At 38.8% G+C, this 21,695-nt stretch overlaps 1 protein-coding gene across 2 annotated transcripts; it reads left to right on the top strand.

Annotated features, from left to right (window-relative positions):
* The first annotated feature begins 1,376 nt into the window (after positions 1-1,376).
* On the top strand, positions 1,377-21,129 carry LOC140933458 (CCR4-NOT transcription complex subunit 2-like). Of its 2 annotated transcripts, XM_073383016.1 has the most exons (23): positions 1,377-1,494; positions 3,298-3,386; positions 3,489-3,532; positions 3,873-4,012; positions 5,585-5,678; positions 5,958-6,025; positions 6,346-6,494; positions 8,101-8,232; positions 10,114-10,221; positions 10,873-10,954; positions 11,559-11,610; positions 12,506-12,559; positions 12,913-13,179; positions 13,959-14,002; positions 14,580-14,616; positions 15,111-15,168; positions 15,705-15,781; positions 16,276-16,393; positions 16,675-16,713; positions 17,645-17,706; positions 18,577-18,626; positions 18,828-18,928; positions 19,985-21,129. In XM_073383016.1, the coding sequence occupies exons 2-23, from the start codon at positions 3,340-3,342 to the stop codon at positions 20,193-20,195; spliced, it is 2,034 nt and encodes a 677-aa protein (XP_073239117.1). In that variant the 5' UTR covers positions 1,377-1,494; positions 3,298-3,339; the 3' UTR covers positions 20,196-21,129. The 2 variants fall into 2 exon arrangements, with proteins under 2 accessions (XP_073239117.1, XP_073239118.1); XM_073383017.1 differs by lacking the exon at positions 10,114-10,221.
* The last annotated feature ends 566 nt before the right edge of the window (positions 21,130-21,695 follow it).

Here is a 21,695-nt window from a genome sequence, read left to right as displayed (position 1 = left end):
AAAAAAGACTCCATTTTTGTGTATACTACATTGCCTGGCTGATTAAAACGCAGTACATGTTTTGTGAAGATAGCCGTTTTGAGGCTTTATACCATCTGATATAGGATCGAAACAGACAAATCGTAAATTTGGATGCTTCGGCGAGGTCTGCCAGTAGAATATTCTTATTTCTTAATTTCATTTTTTTTCAAAAAGTCTGGGAGCCCTGCACCAATTCCCCCCCGCTCTTCACCGCCCCTCCATCTGAACGGGCCCTGGTGGTCCTTGGACAAACGCAACGACGTACGTTTTTATTGTGAACTGGTGGTTAATTTTTTGCAATACATGGTATATATTTTTTTGGGAAAAAAGTCTTGCATTTCAACATGTTTCAAATTCCTAAGTCAGCTAGTCAGCTCTAGGGAGAGAAGCGACGACCGTGCGGTGGCAAGTTACTAACTGATACGTGTAGTTTATAGCGAAAAGATCAATAACCAAAAATATATCATCATCATACAATCATCGTCATGTTAATCTGGTCAATAGGAAGCTTACAGTTGGACTTACTCCCGGGAGCTTACGGCGTTTCTATAGAAAAAAAGGCTTTCTTTTAATAGTCGACTTTTTTTATATCGCGCACCTTGTACGAGAATATAAAGCAGTTTGGTCACTGCCCTCCAGATTTCTCAAGTCATGGACAACTGTTTTTTCATGACCGGGCTCTGAAATCAGGTTCAGGCTTGATCAAAAATAAAACACAAACAGCTAGCGGTGATAAACATTGTGAGTTTTTGCATTTTTATAAACTTGACGTTCAACATACATTTTCAAAAGTGATCTTAAGTGACCGTTAAAGTTTATAAAAATGTGGAAACTCACAATGTTTATCACTGCTGTTTGTGTTTTAGTTTTGATAAAACTACGATGGCCCAAGAACAAGTCTGACTCTTTATGATACAAGTTCAGGCTGATATGCTTCACAGGCGGCCAAGATCAAGTTGCCGCCAAGGTGCTTCCTTGGAGAAAAAATGCGAAATATTAGAGTTCTTGCCGTCACATCTTTTTTATTATCCGGCGCCAGGTGCTCCTGATGTCGCTTTTTCTCATCCAACCAATGTTAAAATATGGCAAATTTTAGACGCCCTATTGGGTAAACAAGTCCCTACCAGCAAGTAATAAGTAAATAAAGTTTAAATTTCGTGGGAGCGGTTTTTCCGTCTCGGAGTAAAAATCTGCTGACGAGTCTCCACACTTTGATTATTCAAAGACAATATCTAGAAAAACATTCCAGCTAAAATGCCAACAACATTTACTATGTATTCGTGGCTTGGGTTGGGTCTACGTGGGGCTCATCATGACACTCATGTGAGCCTGCTGTTGATCAGCAAGACATTACACATTACGCATGCACAAACTCAGAACACCAGTTTTGAACACTGAAGATACAGAATTGTAGTCAAAAATCGCTTGAAAATACCTTCGTGGAGTTACTTCTGTCATTATTAGTCAATCCAAGTAAGTCTGCGAGTACTGTTCAACGTATTCGTTTAATTTTACTTTTTAAAAGGGTAGTCTATCATCAGGCAAAGTATTGTTTTTTTCTGTCTGCCATGTTTGGCAGGAAGCATGAGAAGGTTTCGACTTCACAAAAAAACTAAACGCAAAGACGTTTTTAACTTGCGAAGTTCAGAAGTGCGTATCAAAACTCTTGTACGTTTATGGGAATAAAAATAAGATTGGCTAAATATGCAAGGTGGCATGTATAAAATGGCCTCATTCAATAGTCAGCTGAATAGTGTAAATTTTTCAAAAAAGTATCTTGTCACCTCCACTGAAAGGAAACTTAACTTACTTTGTAGTCGAAATTGTTATGCAAAACATCAAGGAACAAGCTCTAGTTGCTTATACACAAACCATACTTCTTTGGTCACCCTACGTGGGTAACACATTTACCACTGCTCACAAAGATGAGATTGACAATTTTCATGGGCACCATAACAGACTGAATGTGGACATACAGTTTGCTAGTTAGATTGAGAAAATGGTAAAATACCATTTCTAGATTACTTAGTCACCTGCGACAACAACAGACTACGAAGGACAATCTACAGAAAACCGACACATACTGGTAGATTATTAGACCAGTCATTTCACAACTCGACATCTCACAAGGCTACAACTATACGGACTTTGACGAAATGAGTGCAACTAGTTTGTAACTTACCTGACAGACTACAAAATGAGACTGACTACCTAAACAATGCTTTTAGTAAAACAACTACAATGCAGACTTTATTAGACAACTTTAACTTTGGCCCTGTTATGATGTTATACTGAACATCAGAGGTACCTCTGAAACTATCGCTCGTATACTATAACCTAACAACATATGCGCATGCATTGCACACAAACCAGTGGGCACTTTACGATAACTGTCAACAAATGTCAGGGACAAAGACAGGCCAGGGGAGCAGACAGGGAGCAGTATACAGGATAAAATTGATGCTGTGACTGGCAGGCCACTTACATTGGTGAGACCTTCAGAAACCTCAGCACACAATTGACTTAACACAAACGAGTGACAAAAAATAGTGAAGAAAACTTCATGTAGTTTTTGGGCAGAGGACATCAGAGAAATGTACCAAAAAGTGTGATAAACTTAAAGAGTTGTCATTTTGTTCATTTTGGCTATTCTGTATTGATGTTTTTACTTCTGCTCCCTAAGGTCCCCATTACCTTATATCATGCAAATGCTCCATTTGGTTAACAAGTTGTTTGTGAAATTTGGCAGGCTAGACTGAAGAAAAGGAAATCTAATAACAATTTTTAGTTTAAAAAACGTTAGGAAGCGTTACTTTTTGTTCAGACAAAACAAAGCGAAAAAAGATTCAGACATTATTTCCTTATAATGTAATGTTTTTGATTTGTAATTACAAAGAAGTAGCATGTAAGGAAGTAATGTTCTGTGTAATTCCTCCAGGCAATTTTGTATTCATTTTCAAAAGTGTTACTGCAGATCAAAATATTATTATATTCAGGTTAAAATTAATTAAACTAGGTTGATTCTCAATTTTCTTTATCTCCTAGCCCTAATTCATGAATAATCAGGCCTAGGAGACAAAAAATAGAATGAACATAGTTTTAAAAATGAAAAAGAATTTAATTTTGACTTATAACAAGTTATTTTCAGCAAGTCATTGATGATTTAAAAGCCGGGAGCATAATGACCTGCAATTAAGGTCAAGTCCACGTTGTCTGTTGTTTCATTGCAACAATGATTATTGTTTCTGTTATTTTGATAGTTTCTTTCTTTCTTAGGTGCCACCATTCACCATTATATAGGTTTGTCCTCTTGTATCTATGGCTCATCATCGCCCTTTAGGCGATCCTCTGTCAGGAATAAGTCAGTAAGTAAAAGGGGAGGAACCATAATGGAAAACTTCAATCTGAATTTTGACTTTTGAGTATGTTGAATGGAGGTCATTGAAATTGCTCTTTTTTACTTTCAGATACTCATTTGCTCCTAGGAAAGCTCAACAAGAACTTTCTCCAGGTGAACTACTCTTGGAAAAAACATGCAAACTGTGTCAGCATAAGATTTCTAAGTAGCCTAAGAGAAAATGTAAGGCAGTAGGGGCCACCAGACACTTTTAGAGCATGGGCCCTCCAAAGAATTTATTAATGGTGTTTCAGGGTGTTCATGAGGCATCGCAGATCGGAGAATTCTTTGTTTCTTACACAGAATTCTCCGACTAACTTTTCGGTTGCTTATGACTATGATGTGGAGCCTCTTTCAAAGTATTCTCCTGTAATGTTACACCTTTCTTCTGCTGCTAGGATTCTTAATTGAAACCCTGGTGTATATGGCATATAACATTTTTTTTTTCTCTTAGGTGGTAGAAAAAACATGGCAGCCATTGGTTCTATGCGAAAAAAACTTACAGGCTTTAGTGATGAGGGAGATGATGACTATGGGTCAGCTGGAATGTATTTTAATCCTTCAATGTTCCCTCCTCATCGCCCTGAGAAAGAGGTATTTCTGTGTTGTAGAATTTATTTTAAATGAAAATAGAGAGGAGGAGTTGTTACGTGCCATGGTAGCAAAATTTCTGGATGACAACAAACCGAAAAGGTCACTTAAAAGTGAATTCATACTGTTACAAACTTCATTGATGATATCAACTTTCAATAAATTTGTCAAATGTTGGCAAAATTGTCTGCAGTTCAATCCGGAAGGACTGAATCTAAGAAAAAAAAAGAAAATTTGTTCACCTACTCAATAAGGCAGGCACGTGCAATTAGGAAGTTTTCTGATGCAGCCATGTAATGACGGCCAGAAAATGTTCAAAAACTCATTATGCATGTGCAGAGTTGTTTTTTTGCTTACATAAACCTATTTCTTTTTTCCTTTCTCATTGTTGCCGCCATTGTTGTTACTTAATTAAGCTCCCTCTTGTTTTGATCCAGAAACTTTGCTACCATGGAAACATGATGTCACACTTCTCCTCTCTATTACCACTCATTTATTAATATTCGATTACTCCATGCATGTTATAGTCATGTTAACTACCTCACTTGCATATAAATTGAACTGGACAGAGATAATTAATGAATAGGCACATTCTGTTCTAGGGTGTGCCCTTTTGGTATTATATTATGATAAAAAATATGTTCACAGTAGATGAGCATATAGGCGGACTGCGATAAGATAACAGGGGATTACTTGTGTAATTGCAATAATGTCAGTCAATGGTAGAATCCTGAAGACATAAATAGAGGATATATCATGGCCGCATAGAGATACAAAATTTCTCTTCGAGTGTAAAGAATATTAATTTTCGCCAATGAACGCAGCGAAAAGTAACCCTAGCTTTCTTGCAAAAGGAAATCATTACGTGAACATTTTGGTTTGACGGGAGACTTTGTGTAGCTGGTATCAATCAAGGGTGTATCAGATAAGGCCCATACACCGTGACTTATTATTGATGTGATGTCTAAATCTCTTGGTAATTGTTTCATAAGCAAAAAGGCTAAAGGCAATTCAGTAGGGGAATGTAAAGTTATTCCAGAATAAGAATAAGTGGAAAGTCTAGCTGAAATCAGTTGTTCAGCCATTCATTACATTGTGAATTCAGCAAATATGGGATACATGTATCATTCCAGAGGTCCAAAATCCCAGTACAATAGATAGACTTACAAACAGAATTTCTGGGTATTGTTATTCCGGATTTGTTCGTTCAAGTAGTTTATCAGAAGTCACTTGGGTATTTTTTTCCAGGTAACCACACCTTTTTAACAACCTATACTGTATTTATTACTGTATAGAGAGGACTGTCAGTTCACTTTGTAGCAATGAAACTTGATCAAAACTTTTAAATAAACCTAATAAATCACTCCCTGGGTCAGAAAAAGGTAGGACATATTGCAACTGTAGGCTGGGATACCATTTCAAGTTTTACCTCTTGAACACCTATTGACTGCTGCATAAAGTGGATACTTTGTTGTCATGAGCAAGAAAGAAATGGAGGGAATAAATGGTTGATAGGAATTGCTGTTAATGAAAAAACCTGTGCTTTAAATGAAACTAGGGCTTATTTCTTCACAGCCTCATCTTGGAAGCTTATATGGCACTCCGTCAGGAATGCAATCACCAGGACCTCACCAGTCAAACTTCTATGGGTCAGGAATCCCAGGCTCAGGTATATACAGATTCTTCTTTCACTTGCAAAATTTAGCAGGAAGTGCCCTTGATTCTTTGACTTTGAATCAACCAACAATGCTAAAGGCGCAATATTACTGTACATTAAAACATGTATTAAACATGAATTTCGTTTGCTTTTGTTTTGAAATACATTATAAGTAGTTTTGGACTCTCAAACACCATACTGAAATATACAACCTTTCCAAAATGAGTATACATTCTTGTTTAATGTATAAGGTACATGTAATATTTTATTTATTTATTTATTGACTTATAGGTCTTCCTCCAAATGTCAACTCTATGCAAGTTCCACCTAGTGCTCCCCGTGGAATGTCATCAGCCCAGGTATTAAATAAATCTACTCTATTTTAATTTTGCAAGGTAAAGGTGAACCTAGAGGTAGTTAATATCACTACACAGTAACAGAAACATATTTTTATTTCCCATTGCCCTAACAGTGTATTAGACCCAAACATTTTCATTGAATCATTGAAAGAGACAGTCAGACGGAGGCAGTCACAAAATTAGAATTTATTAATTATAATAAAAGTACTGTTGTAACAATCAGTGAATACTGGTTATACAGTCTTAGTGTGCTCAAGACTATCTACACGTATGTCTAGGCAGCCATTTGTTTGACATGATATTGTGATTACCTTACACAGTTTGGAAGAAGTTTATCGCATCCTGGACACACTCACTCCACAACGTCCCTTACAGGAAGTGTGACTACTCCCGGTGGACCATCCATCCCATCAAGTCTTCATAACATGCCAGGGTCACAGGGCGGAAACCTTTCGTCTCAATCAGCCAGGTGAAAAGCTATACAAGTACTTAAATTTTGCAATAAAAACCTTCTTGGGTTTTACAGTGAAATGTTCTTCATCACCAACAAATTCTTGAAGTTACACCAGGGTTTGCAAATTTTATTGATGAGTGGAGTCACTATGACTTCTGTTTCACAAATTTTGGAGTCATTTTGGAATATTTGGAGTCAAGTATCACAACGAAAAAAGCCATTTTCAGACTTTCCAGCACGTGGTCCTGGCTTGTAAACACTATTGTGACGGATACACGAAGTAGCTATAGCAGTCTGCTCACCTGGGAGGCTCAAATGACTCAAATCCATGATGGCGGTCATCAAGTAAACTTTGATCATAATTTACCCTCTTCCTGTTTTGTCGTGCAGTATAATTCTTTAACTTTGAAAAACTGTGTTTGTTACCGAAATTCCTGGAGTTGAAGTGGCTCCCTGTTTGTTACCGAAAATTTCTGGAGTCGAAGTGTCTCCCTCCGTAACCTCTGTGGAGTCATCTGAACAATTTTGGCGTATTTGGGAACCTGTTACACAGAGCCATTTGGAACTCATCTGGATCCCTTCATCAATGATGTTTGCTGTTATTCACTAAGAATACAAGTTACTCCATCAACTGGGCCAGTATAAACAAGATTAGCCAGGAAATCTTTCATGCAAGATCCTCAAGGTCATAAATGTTCATTGCAAGGGCAATGAACTGTGATCAGGGCTTCCACCTTCCCTCAATTTATGGAAAAACTTTGCAACTTCATAAGAACGAGGCTGTGGATAACAGCAAAACATTATTGATGTAGAAGAACCTTTATTAAAAAACTCTTTTTGACAAACTCAAACAAAACTAACTTTAAGTAACAAACAAAACAGAAACAGATAAAATGTGACGAAAGATAGGTAATTAGATAGAGAAAGAAACTTAAATCAGGTTCATATTCAAATGAAACACTTACGTAGACTGGGCCTGCAAGTAGCTAAACAACAGTAGAGGCAAACTAGTTTGTGATCTTATTAAATTAACTGCATTACAGCTGTCTTAATTAAATTTTTACAGTAATAATTGAAATCAGATGTATTAGATTAAATACTATTGGTACTTTACAAAATTGAAAAAAAAAAGATCAGGGAAAGAGAACAAAAAAAATATCAGTCAATATAACCAACAGTCCTCATTAAGACTACACTCACCTAGGTAATGTTAGGACATTTATTCCTGAATAGGGTCTGATGGATTATGCATTATGCTTTTGACATCAGCTATGAAACCAAGATATTATGCGCAAAATTATGCTCGCCTGGAGGTATTATGTCGCTATTTATGCTGGACTAAAATAGCACTTTTTATTGAATCCCATACCTAGTAAATGAGAATTCCTACACAGTCTTGTCATTACTTTGTAAAGAAAACAAGTTAGTGCCTTGGGAGTCTGGCATAATGAGGTGTTCCAAACCTGCTTTTTGTTTTAATTTTAATTTTCTGATCCCTGATGATGCTGTTGATCAGTGAAAACTCAGATTTTAATATTTTTTAAGAATGGACAGCAGTGTAAGGTCTCATTTTAACATTTTCATATTTTAGTTTAATAACTTTGTTTACATAATTTTTCAGCCGAGGCATCTTATCGATGGGTCCTCGTGGTGTGATGGGGCAAATGCCACCTGGACACCTTGGTAACCAGAGTGGACTCAATAGTCTGTCAAAGACCAGCCGAGCTATATCCATACCATCATCTCTATCAAGGTTAGATGGAACAATCATTATAATATCGTGGTAACCTACACATCTACAGCTGCACCGCTCCCCCGTCCAAATACAGTGGCAGGTCCAGACCTTCAGATGGGGGGGGGGGGGGGGGGGTGGGGGTCATCCAGACCCTGAGATAAGGGAGAAGCTCAGCATCAAAAAAATTTGTTTCAGCCCTTTGGGCCTCAGTTTAATCTACAAATAAGTGGTTGGGGGGGGGGGGGGGCTATCCTGGATCTGCCACTACAATATTGGGGATTAAAAGACACCATGATAGCGATGGTAGCAGAAACGTTGCTTAAGATATTAATTCTTTCAATCTTTATCAGAATAATTAATATTCCAACTGGTACTGGTCGGGTGTTGTAAACTTTCATTGTATGCAAATGAGTCTTGTGATGAGCATACAATTTATTTTCCACGATGATTGAAATGATATGCCCTGTTCATCACGTTTTTGGTCTCTGGCAATTATGTAGTTTTTCTCGAATTGATATTTTTGTATTTATAAGCAGAACTTAACGCTTTTTTAAGAGTGTTCTTGTTAACATTGCTTTTTGGACATTCTCGTTACCGTCAAAGTCATGACATCTTTAAGTCCCTATTAACACTAACTTCTCGCCACCATGCAACCTGAAGACCTCCCAGCACACCGGGAACCGTTCTCCCAGCTGTGTCTGGGAAAAACGCCTTCCCTTTCATTCGATCCTCTGCCAGTGGGAAACCCCAACCATGTAATTCTTTTAATATTTGTAAATAATTATGTGGAGTCTGAGTCTGACTGTTACTAAATGCTATTTCAAGCATAAATTATTTGCACCAATTATACAGTACACAAACTTTTTGCTATGCATGTAGTTAAGCCTAGTAAGTTAACTTTAATAGTAATGATTGGAAAGTTGCCTATAAAATTAATTGTAATGTACTACTGACTGCTAAAGTAATTTAATTCTTAAAAATTTAGTCTATTGCTCGACTGTTGATGTTATCAAAACTGTTTTGTGGACTTGCATATTGCTAGAACATGTTTTAAAAAACTCTGAGTGTTGAAGCTTCTCATTTAAAAAATTGAAGCTTAGAGATTGGGATTTTTTTGGGTGTTTAACATTTGGCTAAACAGTTTCCTCCAGTTTGCGGCATTCGAGAGAAATTTGAAAACCAAAATATTGCGGAGAGTTTGAAATTGTCCCCTCATATAGATACGCCATTTAAAAGTAGAAAGGTAGACATTGCATAGAACATGTCAATGATGTAATGATAACCTATGGGAAAGAAAAACGAAAATTGGAACGATTGTTGATCTGTGGAGAGCATGTTCAAATGGTAAAAAAAGAAAAAAAATAGAGCATGCTTGTGAGATGTTTAGGAGAAATATTAGAAGTTGAAGTTAGCAGCGTGCAAAGAAAGTAGTGTCCGATAGCCCTGGGCTAGTGGATGTTGCTGTCGGGCTAGTAAATTCTGTTCTTAACTTGCCTGAAGGGCAAGTGAGGTTTTCTGGTGAATTCAAATTACAGAAGAGTTATAATCAATCCTGCTCATCAAAAATTTTTTTCGGGCAGGTTGAAATGACTTTTGGGCTAGTAAATGTAAGCTACAACTTGCCCGAATGGCAAGCTGTAAAACTGACTTTCTTTGTACCCTGAGTTAGGGATAAAAATACATTCATGAATGTAACACTGTACAAAAGCTGGTGGTAAAACTTCCCTTCAATTGTTCAATTTAAAGCACAGGTAAACATTCAGCAGCATAAAAGCCTTTTAACTTGTTGTTGAGCATTTAGTTTTAGAGATAATCAGCTTGTTTCAACAGTAAATGCTCCTTGAAATACCATAGGAATATTTATGATGTACCCTTGTTTATATCCCTCATAATATTTAGTGCGGGCTCATCCAGAAGTTCTCCAGTTCTATCTATTGGAATGACACCTGCTCCACAGGCACCCCAGCAGCCACAAATGCATCAACCAAGAGGCTTTAACCTTGGGGGGTATGTCCTGATCAGAATTCCTTGAATGGTTGATGCTGTTGAATTGTCAAAGGAGAAACAAGCATTATTTTTTCCTTTCTTCTCCTGGAAAAGCTTGATTCTCAGACCAATTTATTATACAGAGTATAACAGAGAAGAAAGAAAAAGTAACTCTCACACCTGCCTTGAACAAAACACATTACAATGTGTACTTTTGCAAACGCAATGGCTGAATTTATTCTTCTAACCCCTGTCCCCTTTGTGTAGTGTTTCTATGGTTCCCTTTTTTTCAATAGATTATTGTCTTGTTATCAAGCCTTTCATCATTAATAAATGCAAGTTAAACATGGCCATATAACTTTTGACTCCTAGGTTATTTTTAAATGCAAATAAACTGTGTTATGCTGTGTTATGCTTTAGCAGATTTTCTTAAGGTTAAATTTCAGTCCTATTTTCTTGGCCAAAATGACCTGAAATATAGATCTAAATGATCTTTGAAGCTGTTCAATAAAGTGTCAGTTTGCGCTTTATTAAGTCTAAAACACTTTCATAGTGCTTTGCTACTTGTTTCAAACTATACATAAAAACTACTGTTTAATGAGGGATGAAGTTCTTGTGAAAATGATGTTAAATTTTGATCAGTGCTGTTGCGTGTTTCTTTGTCTTTTGTAGTAATACAATCACAAGCTCTGTGCCAGGTCCCATGTCAAATTTTGGTCTCACAAGAAGCCAGTCCACCAGTGGGGTTTCACAGGTAAAGTATGTCATAAGGAGATTGGGTGCAAACTTTACAGCAAAGGTTTGTGGGATAGTTTTTTTGATGGCCAATAAAAGCAGTGAATGGTTACTGGTCAGGATGTCTTTGCATACCACTAACCAATCATATCTCACGCTTTTCCACCCACGTGATACTAACATTGTTGCACCTAAAAATTGGACCCATTTACCCTGGAGGAAGTGGTGAATTATACAAAAGGAGTAGTTGCATTAGATGTAGTTCTTTGTTCCATCCTTTCCCTAAAAGATTTTCAAAAATTTTCTTTCCTCTCCTTCCCCAAGGGAAAGAGTGTGCTCTTTTAGGACTAATGATTTCATAACAAGTGTGAAAACAGTGGGTGTGAAAAGAAAACAAGAATTTGACATTACATGCACACTCCCCTGTAACAAACTGCCTTTTTACTTTGTCTATGGCTGAAAGGTCAATGGAATTCCACGAGTGTAAAATTAGGGAAAGTTCTCATTGTGGCTGACTGTTTCACCTTGAAACTTTAAACATCCATGAATACAATACTGAAGGTGACTGATTTTTCTTGTGTTCCCACCTGTGTATTTTTGTAATAACGTTGTTTTGTTTATAGGGAATGGGCGGTTCTGGACTTCCTCTTTTTTCAGGTGCTTTTGCTCCCCCAGGTAAATAATTGGACAGTATTGTGAGTTCATCTAGTTGTGTGCCGATAATCGATTATAATATTTATCACAGATCAAAAGCTTTAAGCGATGCAATAATCGATTAATAGAAAATGCTCAATTGATTATCAAGGGGAAAAAAATTCCTTGTTGCAAATGAACATACCGGTATTAAAAACGTCTGTGTTGTCTTTTTAGTGGTCCCATGATTAACCCTTTCACTGCCAGAGTGTTTGATAGAGTTTTGTGAGGTAACTCTAACTTTTGAGTTTGTGGACGAAATCCTATGATGTAACCATTCAAATGAAAGCTCTCTGCCTGTACTTTGGCATGATGCTATTTGTTTGTCAAAATTTTAGAAAATGAAATTTGGAAATTTGGTCGAAATTTGCGTTTGGCAACATTTGGCAGTGAAAGGGTTAAAGAAGAAAAGAGAATTTGATCACCCGAAAGCACAGAAAAAATTCTACGCCTCATGCGAGAATCGAACCCATGACCCATGAAGTTCTACTGAGTAACTGGAATTCTATGACGAGCAGTGTTGAATCCACATCTTATGTTTTTCTTATGTTCCTAAACACGGCACAGCAGCTGTCTTAAATGGAATTCTTATAAAGAGATTTTTCTGATTATAATAGATGATCAATCGGATGGGTCAATTAAAATATTTCCGTTGACTGATTATGAAATCGCAGGCAATTCCCAACAACATGTAACTGTTTTGTAGCCTTTCTTCTCTAACATTTCTTAGGGCTGTTTAGATTTACTTGTACTTTGATTCACGGCGGTGTCGAGTTTGTGAATACCATCACTAATACATGAACTTTTAGGCCTCTTTCTCTTGTACTGAGTATGTATCACTGTTAATGTCAAACATTAACCAGTGTGTCTAATGCAGGTGCGCCGGACTCACCAAAATCTCTTCGGCATATTTTCTCTGGAGCAGCGCAAGGTATGTCAATAATTCTAGTTTTAAACAAGTGACATGCATGCATCTTAGTGAAAAAATATGAAATATAATTTAAAAAGATGTATCTATTTACAAAGTACATCCTTGCCCATGGTTCCACGTAATGATGAATGAAATTCCAGAAACTAAAACTAAAAAAGACTTTAGGAGTTTGAAAGCAGAGGAACAGCGGTGGTTCCTGCTCCTGCTCCGAGAGGTTTTTCCCCAGGTACTCTGGTTTTCTCCTCTTGTCAAAAACAAACATTTCCAGTTTAATCATGAATAGTAGACAGGGAACCGCTAAGGGGAAAATAATTGACGTTCGTTTGAGTGTAACTGATTTTTATTGCCTCTAGGGCTTTCTGATGCATCATCAGGAGGCTCCAGTGGATTAGACCTCTCTGAATTCCCTGCATTGGCAAACAGAAGCCGTATCGAGAGCTTGTCTCGTGTAGAGGGTGTGGCACGTTTGGAGAGTATAGGTGGTGTTTCTGCACCCCCAAGCAGTATGGTCAGCCGGCCAAGCTACGGTGTGGTGTCCAAGCCTGCGGAACCTCCTCCGGACTTTTCAATTCACAATGAAGACTTCCCTGCCCTTCCCGGCTCAAATACCTTTAAATCAGGTAGTGTTTCAAATAGTTTTCCTCACCAATGCGTGTTTCAGGGTTCGCACGGGTCAGGGAAAACCCGGAAAGTCATGAAATTGAAGAATTTCATTTTCCAGGCCTGGAAGGCCATGAAATTTAATTGTCGGTCTTGGAAACTCATGGAAAATTAAATGCAGATGTCAAAGCAAGGAAAATGTTAAGACAGTTACAAGAAATCAATCGTCGCGAACTGCACGCATTTTGGTGAACGCTAGATTTTGTGTCTGTTGAAATGAGTTACGTAAAAAAAATATACCCCTAAACAAGTAGGGTTTTGAAAAATTTTGAAAGTTAGTCGTGTGTATCGTTTACCGTCGTTTCGCTGAAGTCCTGTTCGCTAACGTCTTAAGTCGTTTCGCTTACGTTTTAGGTCAGTTCCCTAACTGCTTTCGCCTGATCAGTGGCTGAAAGAACGAGACATCATACATATGTCCCGCACTTTTTCGTATCATGGCTTAGAGAGCGATGTATATAAGCGAGCGAGACATTGGCGAAACGACTTCATGGGCGAAACGATCAGTAAAGCTTCTCAAATCAACTGTGATTATTAAAAAATCAAAACTATTTCAATGGTGATTACCTTCAGTTGAAACAGTCATTGTTCTATATCTCTCAGGCTGTTTCTCTCAAGTTAGAGAAAGTATTTAAAATAAGGATTTTCACTTACGTGACGCAGACACCAGTTTCTAACTGGCTGGCAATAACATGTTTGTCTTAGAACTTCTATCTAATAATGTTCCTTTCTAATTTCACAGAAAACCAAACTGAAAGTTCTACGTCTCAAGATCCATCCAAACAAGTATGTTCCTTGACGTTGCGTAATAGGTCATTTGCACGATGACGTCATTTTACTACTACTACTACTACCAGTACCACTACCAGTACCAGTACCACTACCACTACCAGTACCACTACCACTACCAGTACCACTACCGCTACCACTACCGCCACCCCCACCACCAGGGTTCAGGGTTTTGTTTTCTTGTGCAAATTAGAGCCTTTGGTATGTAACCCTCACTGGGATTATCAAAACTAAATATAAAAGAAAAAGGAAGTGAATTCTGGTCTTGGTAGTAAAAAGATGTCATCGTGCCTGTTTCGAGCCTATGACCCCCCAAATTGGACTTACCCTGGAAATGCGCAATTACCATTGCTTTTAAACACAATGAGTTAGCCTGCGTAGCGGGCGTCGAAAAGTGTAGTGTTAACTCGTTCGACTGGGGAAGGGAAGTAAGTCTTGTTTCGAATTATCGGGAGGTTCGGAAACCTTGGGTTGGACTGTTGGTGTTTCTTCTGCACACTTCAACCAAAATGTGCGAATGTTAGTTTTTCTTTGTTTTTTTTTTTCAATTTGCATTTTTCGTTTTCTTTGGCAGGTCATCAGTACAAGCGCCGGTGTGTTTCCTGGAACAGGTATTGATTTGCAGTTTGTTTTAATTTTTAAATTTGAATAAAAGGCAGTACCGTAAGCCCCCCCCCCCCCCCCCACCCCACACCTCTTCCCGCCTCAGTTATAAGCCTATTCACCTGGAAACAAAAAGGATCAATTTAGGTTTCTTGGAAACTACTCTCCTACCCCTCCCCTAACTCAACGTTGACATTTGTGTCTCACTTGGGGCAAAATGTTGGGTTAGGGGAGGGGTAGGTGGGCAGTTTCCCAGAAACCTTAATTGATCCAACAAAAACATACATCCGATTATAAGCCCCCCCCCCCGCCCCCCCACCTTCTCCACTCTAGCTTGTATTGAAGTGAATTCGATTTATTATGACGTTTTTGTCGAAAAAAGTCAAGGGAGCGCCGCCCTCGAAAGGGTTGGGGCGGAATAGAGAGCTTGATCGCAGGTTAAGTTCACTGAATTTTTAACTTACACGCTTCTTTACTCTTGGTTTCTTTTCATTATCGATAGATCTAAGAGGAGTTTCGTCGTATGAACAAGCGTTGAAAGATGTTGCGAAAGATTCGAGGTATGGCCTTTTGCCGCTGTTCTCTACGTTATCTTTGTTACTTCCGTGACAAAGAGGATTTGTATTTTGGGGGGGAGGGGGTATTAAACAAAATTTTATACAGGGAGGCTCTGCCCCCGGGTTCCAACCATTTTTGACAGAAAAGGTCCCCTTTTTATACCTTTTATTAGTCTTTTATTGACAAATGGTACCCCTTTCTTATACTAGTTTAGAACTCCGCAACCCTTTAATTGCTGTATATATATGCACCGTCCTTTAGAATAAAAAAACAAATCACACTAAACCAGTAAGTTTTCTTGTCTTTCTTACAGCCATAAAATGCACCTGTTAGGTCCTATCACAGACCGCAATGACAGGTTTCCATTCCCTTTCTTATACTTCAACGAGTGAAATCCCTACCCTTTCATATACCTGAAGCCGAAAAAAGGTACCCCTTTCGGGTGGATTCTCCCTGTATGGTTTATTTTAGGGAGTACCCCCAGGGTTTTGTATTTGTACTGATTATTATACTGATTACAGATTTTAATTGTATTTAGATTTGCGACAGGAGAATCCAAGTCAAGTTCGTCAAACACCAAGCAACCACCACGAGGAATTCAAACGTCACCTTCAGGTACGGAAATTAAACTTCCTTTTCTGTTTGAAAGACAGACTGAAATGGCACCAATTGAAATGTAGATTTTCCACAAGTTGAATAGTTCGTTCCAAGGGCTAAAACACGTTCATGGAGACCAAACAATCGAGATTTATTTCGAACAACCCACTGAATATTGTGAGGTAACAGGCTGCCACTCATTCTGATCCCCAAAGCCACACGGCTTAGGACCTGTTTACATGAAGGTGAGGGACCCCAGGTAGGTCAGGTAACCCACTTAGGTGGGGTAACCCGCCTGTCTATAAAATCTCTCATATGGTCACCCCACCTGTCATGTAAAAATGATCAAATTAAAATGAGTGATTATATGGACATGCAGGTCACCCCACCTACTTGGGATCTCCCACTTCTACTGGCCTTGTAAACAGGCTCTTAATTTGTAACGAACGAGTGGCGATGACGGTCTCTGGGGACTAAAAAGCAATCTTAATTCTGGTTATGTTTATTTTTAGGCATGATCTCCAATATTCCAAAAGGCATGGTCACAGATCAGTTTGGAATGATAGGACTTTTAACATTCATCAGGGCAGCGGAAACAGAACCAAATCTTGTCACGCTAGCGCTTGGAAGGTCAGTTAGACTATCCACTTCTCTATTGTCTGGAAATACTGGTGTATGTAAAGAAGTATGTACATTTCAGACACCCTGGTCTGCACAGGGTAATTCTTGGTTTGCAGCCACGTGACAAGGCGGCCATGTTGGTGGTTAATACAATATGCCACTTGCACATTGAAAAGTTTGTGCGATTTCAATTTCTTTATGTTAGTTTTATCGTGCAATTTCGTTTTTATATCTTAATAACATTTCAAATGACTTCAACATCATTGATATTGTATCTTTTAATTCTGCAGTGATCTTACAACGTTAGGACTTAACCTTAATTCCCCAGAGTAAGTAATAAAACCTTTGTGTTTACTTTGCTGTTACTGTTCGGGGCATCAGGCTTTTTCTGAGACGGAGGGGTGGGGGGAGGGGGAGGAGGAGAGCAAAGGGCAAATCGACTGAGCGGGGAGAGGAAAAACTCTCTCTCTATTCCCTGCTCCCTTCGTCGTTTAAATCTCCCCTCCCCTAACACCTTTGGAAGGCTTGATAGTAAGCCAGGTTACTATGTTACTGTCCTTGTTCGTGATGTGGTTAATGTTGTTGGAGTTCTTGAAGCATTTTTCTCCTACTGGAAATTGTCCTGATGCCTGTTGATATTTCACCACCAAGCCTCGTTTTGAAATTGTTAAGTTGAGAAGTTTTGCATTAGAGCGATTTTCGTATGACCTTTAAAAATGGTTTCGGTAAGTGTTCGTTAATTGTTTTATCAGCCAATGGACGAAAAGATCAACTTATGGCCTCTTCGTTTTCCCGCCAAAGAAAACCTCAATATGGAGAAGGCGTTGTTTGATTGGACAACAAACGACGTCAAAGTGAAGTATCAATTGACTTCTAGAAAGTTCTCGGGCATGAAGATTTTTCACCCGAGCGTTCGCTTAACCAACCAAAAGCCACGCGCGTTTGTATCCGTTCGATAAACCAATCAAATTGCTCTATTTCCGTTCGTTTGTTGTTTCTGTTTTGTTCGTGCTCTTTTATTTCCAGGTCATACGAAAATCGCTCTAACGAATTCCCGAAAAGAGTACTCATGCACAAAGAGTGAAATTGTGAAGAATTTTGTTCACAAACCAGGCGTGGTGGTGAAATTTGCTCGTCTGATTTTAACATGCGTAATGGGCAGTTGTGTCAATGGGAGCTCGATGTTCTGTTGTTGGATGTTCTAAAGAACCCTCTATTTATTGCCGCTTATAGTAGACTGCAACTGTTTATATATTTTAGGAGTCTTTATCACACGTTTGGTTCTCCGTTTGCAGACAGCCCTTGTAGACCGCACGAAATAGGTAGGATCTAGGGTTTAACTGTTTATATGCAAATCAAATAAAAACAATTGGATGGTAAAAAATAGGTTTGTAAAGGTTTTCGTATACAACTATTTCGAGAAAGGTTGTGGGAAAAAATGTACACGCGACAATCCCGAAAGGTAACATGATCAATACACTGTTCCTGACACGGTAGCCGTCGAACCTACTTTTGTTGCTTTCCTTTAGCACTCGCAAACATATATCCATAGCCTCTCGTACCATTCTTTCAAATTTCTTTGAACAACAGTGAACTCAAAACCACCCACAATACCTTTCGGGATTGTCGCAATACCTTTCGGGATTGTCGAAATAGCTGTATATATACAGTATCATTCGGTAAACTATGCCACAGACTCGAGCACTGACAGAGAATCTCTTACACCATAAAACTTTAATCTTAGAACAGAAAAAAGTAAATTCTTAGGTTTGTGTTTTACATTACTTTGTGTTGCACAAGGAACAGAAGGGCCATTTATACCAGGAAAACTAGACGCGTCCTAAATAAGACGCACACTGTCCCGTTTAAACGGAACATTTCGTCTAAAATAGGGCGCTTTAACACCTGTTCTTTGATAAGACGCGTCTTAGCTAAGTCGGGCCTTCTTTTAGACGAAATGTCCTGTTTGAACGGGACAGTTTGCGTCTTATTGAGGACGCGCCTAGTTTTCCTCGTATAAATGACCCTGGTATCACAGTTGAGTACTTCGTAACAGTTTTGACATGGGTAGTTAGTTAACTTCTTAGCATTTCTTTTAAATCATTGATTAATCGTTTTCAATTTTAGCATGTCGAATGTTAAGCCCGTATAAATACACGTCGTTCACACCTTTTTGTGTTCTTTCTCTACAGATTATCACGTACCATCAGAGTACCGGATAAACACGTTTATCAGAGATAAGGTAACATCTTTTTTACCGGCCCAACAAACTAAACGCAATTCTGTGAGTGTTTGTAATTGACGTCTCTAAAACTAAGTCGTTAGAGCGGGGATTTTTTTTTCTTTGTGTTTTTTTGTGCGTTTGCAGTTGGCGCCCATAAACTAAGCCATCACAACGAGGATTTTGTTTTTTTATCCATGTGTTTTGTGCTTGTGTTTGCAGTTGGCTCCTATAAAACTTAGTCGTTACAGTGAGGATTTGCTGTTTTATCTGTACTACACCAATGGAGGAGATATTCTTCAGTTAGCTGCTGCTGCTGAACTGTAAGTAATAATATGCACCCTGGTCAATTTGCGTCACTGTTTAGATTTTTGCTCATTAGCGTACGAATTAGCTTTTAAAAAGCGTCATCATATGTACAAACTAGATTTAAAAGTTGAAAGAACTGGTTATTTTGGCGAGTTATTGTACCTTTCAGCTTTTTGCAATCAATAACAAAGGAAATAGCTTCAATCAAAAACTGCAAAATTGCTGGTTGGCAAAAACGCTAATGAGCTCATATACTCTTTGTAAACTTTCGATGTTTTGGAAGAGAATTAGTCCAAAACTATTCGGTATACTATCGGCCTCAAATTTTCAGAGATAACTAATTTTGTGAAAATGAATTAATTAGTTGGGCATACGCGTTCTGTGTAATATCTTCTCATGGGATCGTTTGAGCAGACAGGCTTTAGTTATGACTGGTTTATGGTATCCGAAGGTAACCAGTAACCAATCATTGCCTACCCAAACGATCGTAGAAATCCTTAGTCCAGAAGGTAGTACCCATTTTCCTTGAAGTTTATGGATAGTCAGACAATTCTTCAGATCCACTTTAAAATAGGGCAATTGCAGGATGACGTCATTGTACTACAGCCACCGGAATCCTTCATTTTATTGTTTTTTTTTGTGAGTGCGTGCAAATTATGGTTGTTGCTTTTTAAACCTCAGCGTGGTTTGACAATTTAAACAAGAAAGCAAAAGCGAAATGAATTCTGGTAGTTGTAGTCAAATGTCATCATGAAAACGGCTTATTGGTGCCTTCGGCCTCATGGGCTATTGACTCAGGGGCCATGAGGGCGAGAGAAATAATTGTTTTATTAAAATCCAACTAGTTAGTCAAAAATATCGAGACAAAACAACTTAAGCTACCAAAACGCGATTTAGCCGCCATTGTTTTGGTTTTCAAAACCGGCGCTTTTCGCTACTAGTGGGCTATAACATATAGCCTAGAAGTAGCTCAACCAATCAGAACGCATCATTGACAATAGACCACTAGTTGGATTTTACCAAGCGCGTTAACCGTGTTCAGTGCGAAACTGACTGGCTGTGCTTTATAGATACGCTCGTGACTGGCGGTACCACAAAGACGAGAGACTATGGCTTACGCGAGCTCCGGGCGTGGAACCTCAACTGAAAACAAGCTCGTATGAACGTGGAACATACTACTTCTTCGACTGTAGTTCGTGGAGAAAGGTGGCTAAGGAATTTCACTTGGAGTACGACAAGCTTGAAGACAAACCTACACTGCAACACGTGTCAGCGCAATAAATTTCATTCTACAATTGGTCAGATCGCGGTTTTTAGCGTCAACAAGAGATGGTACGGATATGGCGCTGAAATGACATTGTTATGAGAATACAACGTAAAATAATTTTGGAAGAATTTTGATTTTTAAGGCTGTTACTTTCTAGCGTGTATCAAGCTCTTAGTAACTCGAGACAGGTGAAAAGAGAAGTAAGGGCGAATAAGAAATGACAGAGGGGTGAGGGAGGGGGGGAGAGGATGATACGGCGCCCCTGATTTCCCCTCTCCTCCCCCTCCCTGCCTCTTTTTCTCGCGCCTACTTTTCTTTTCGCAGGTCCGGACTAACAGAGACCCTAGAACATGCTAGTTTCCTGGGGTCAATTTAATAAAACTTTTAGAAGTGTAATCTACAAGTAAAACAGTGACTACACTTGTAAAAGTTATATTTAATTGATCCCAGATAACTATAGGAGTGCACCTAAAGATTGTATTGTGATTTGAGATGTGTGGGCTATCTAACACTTGAGCCTTGAAAGTTACAGCCCACTACTACCGTATATTTTCCAGATCTGAGTCTGCAAGTAAATTTACTTGTTTAACTTTTACTATTCAAAAATGTAATTCTCTGATATTTTTGTGCACTGCAACCTCTTTCAAGTGTGAGGTTATGTACCCGGAGATGCATTTCGCGCCGTATCTTCCCTCTTCTTTTGGCGAGAACTACCGCTTTCTGTCCAGATATCTGTTGTACTCTTTTTGGTTTGAGGTGGAACTGTCGCAATGCCATTGTACAGAAAACTGTCGTTCTCCAGGGTATGCGTTGGTCTCTCGTTCTTTTTTAACTTCTAACTTTTACTTCTCCATGTAACAATGGTCGTCTTAAATACACGGAATATTTGTAAAAAGCCATTCGAGATGTGATATAGCGAATATCATTAAAAAGAGTCTTTTAGCAATAGTAACGTGTGTGTATTCTTGAGTCCTTTTTGCTAAGGAGAAGTGTAATTCGGTACGCTTTGGCTCCAACTACGGTGAAGCGTCCTAGTTCGAGCCGGGGGAGGCAGCAGCGCGATCGCGTGGTCGAGTGATCAGTGCGTCGGACTCACAATCTGGTGGTACTTGGTGCGAGTCCAGTTCAGATCACTAGCTGGATTTGTTTTTCCCCCGTCTTGAATGGGCCATTTCCGAGTTCCAAAGACACCGACTTTCAACCTTTCTTGCAATAGTGAGTTTCATTTGCATGAGAATAAAAGATCACTTTCATATCAATGGCTACGCACTTAGCCTCTCTTTCAAACAGAGGTTTTAGGCAACTCGGGAATGACCTACAATGTATTCAAATAGTAATCAGCCAGTAGCCTGCAAGCAGTCTCACTTGTGAATGGAGGGCAACCGCGCGAAACGAGGGCGGCAACCAGGGCGCGCTTTCAGTCATGCGCATGGTCATTTTCGTGTCTCTTGCGTTTCGCTCGACGCACTAAGAAAATGACAGAAACTGCACTTAGCCTAACCAGCTAGCTACTT

The sequence above is a fragment of the Porites lutea genome, chromosome 4 (genome assembly GCF_958299795.1).
Source record: "Porites lutea chromosome 4, jaPorLute2.1, whole genome shotgun sequence".
In the NCBI taxonomy this organism is placed as follows: domain Eukaryota; kingdom Metazoa; phylum Cnidaria; class Anthozoa; order Scleractinia; family Poritidae; genus Porites; species Porites lutea.
The sequence above is the reverse complement of the archived record's forward strand: the minus strand, read 5'-3'. Positions and strand labels throughout refer to the sequence as shown.

Excerpts from the sequence above, each read along its gene's own strand:
- LOC140933458 (XM_073383016.1), top strand. The coding sequence starts at position 3,340 with ATGGCTCATCATCGCCCTTTAGGCGATCCTCTGTCAGGAATAAGTCA. Across the intron at positions 3,387-3,488 it reads CCTCTGTCAGGAATAAGTCA|ATACTCATTTGCTCCTAGGA; the intron begins GTAAGTAAAAGG and ends TTTTACTTTCAG. Across the intron at positions 10,955-11,558 it reads CCACCAGTGGGGTTTCACAG|GGAATGGGCGGTTCTGGACT; the intron begins GTAAAGTATGTC and ends TTTTGTTTATAG.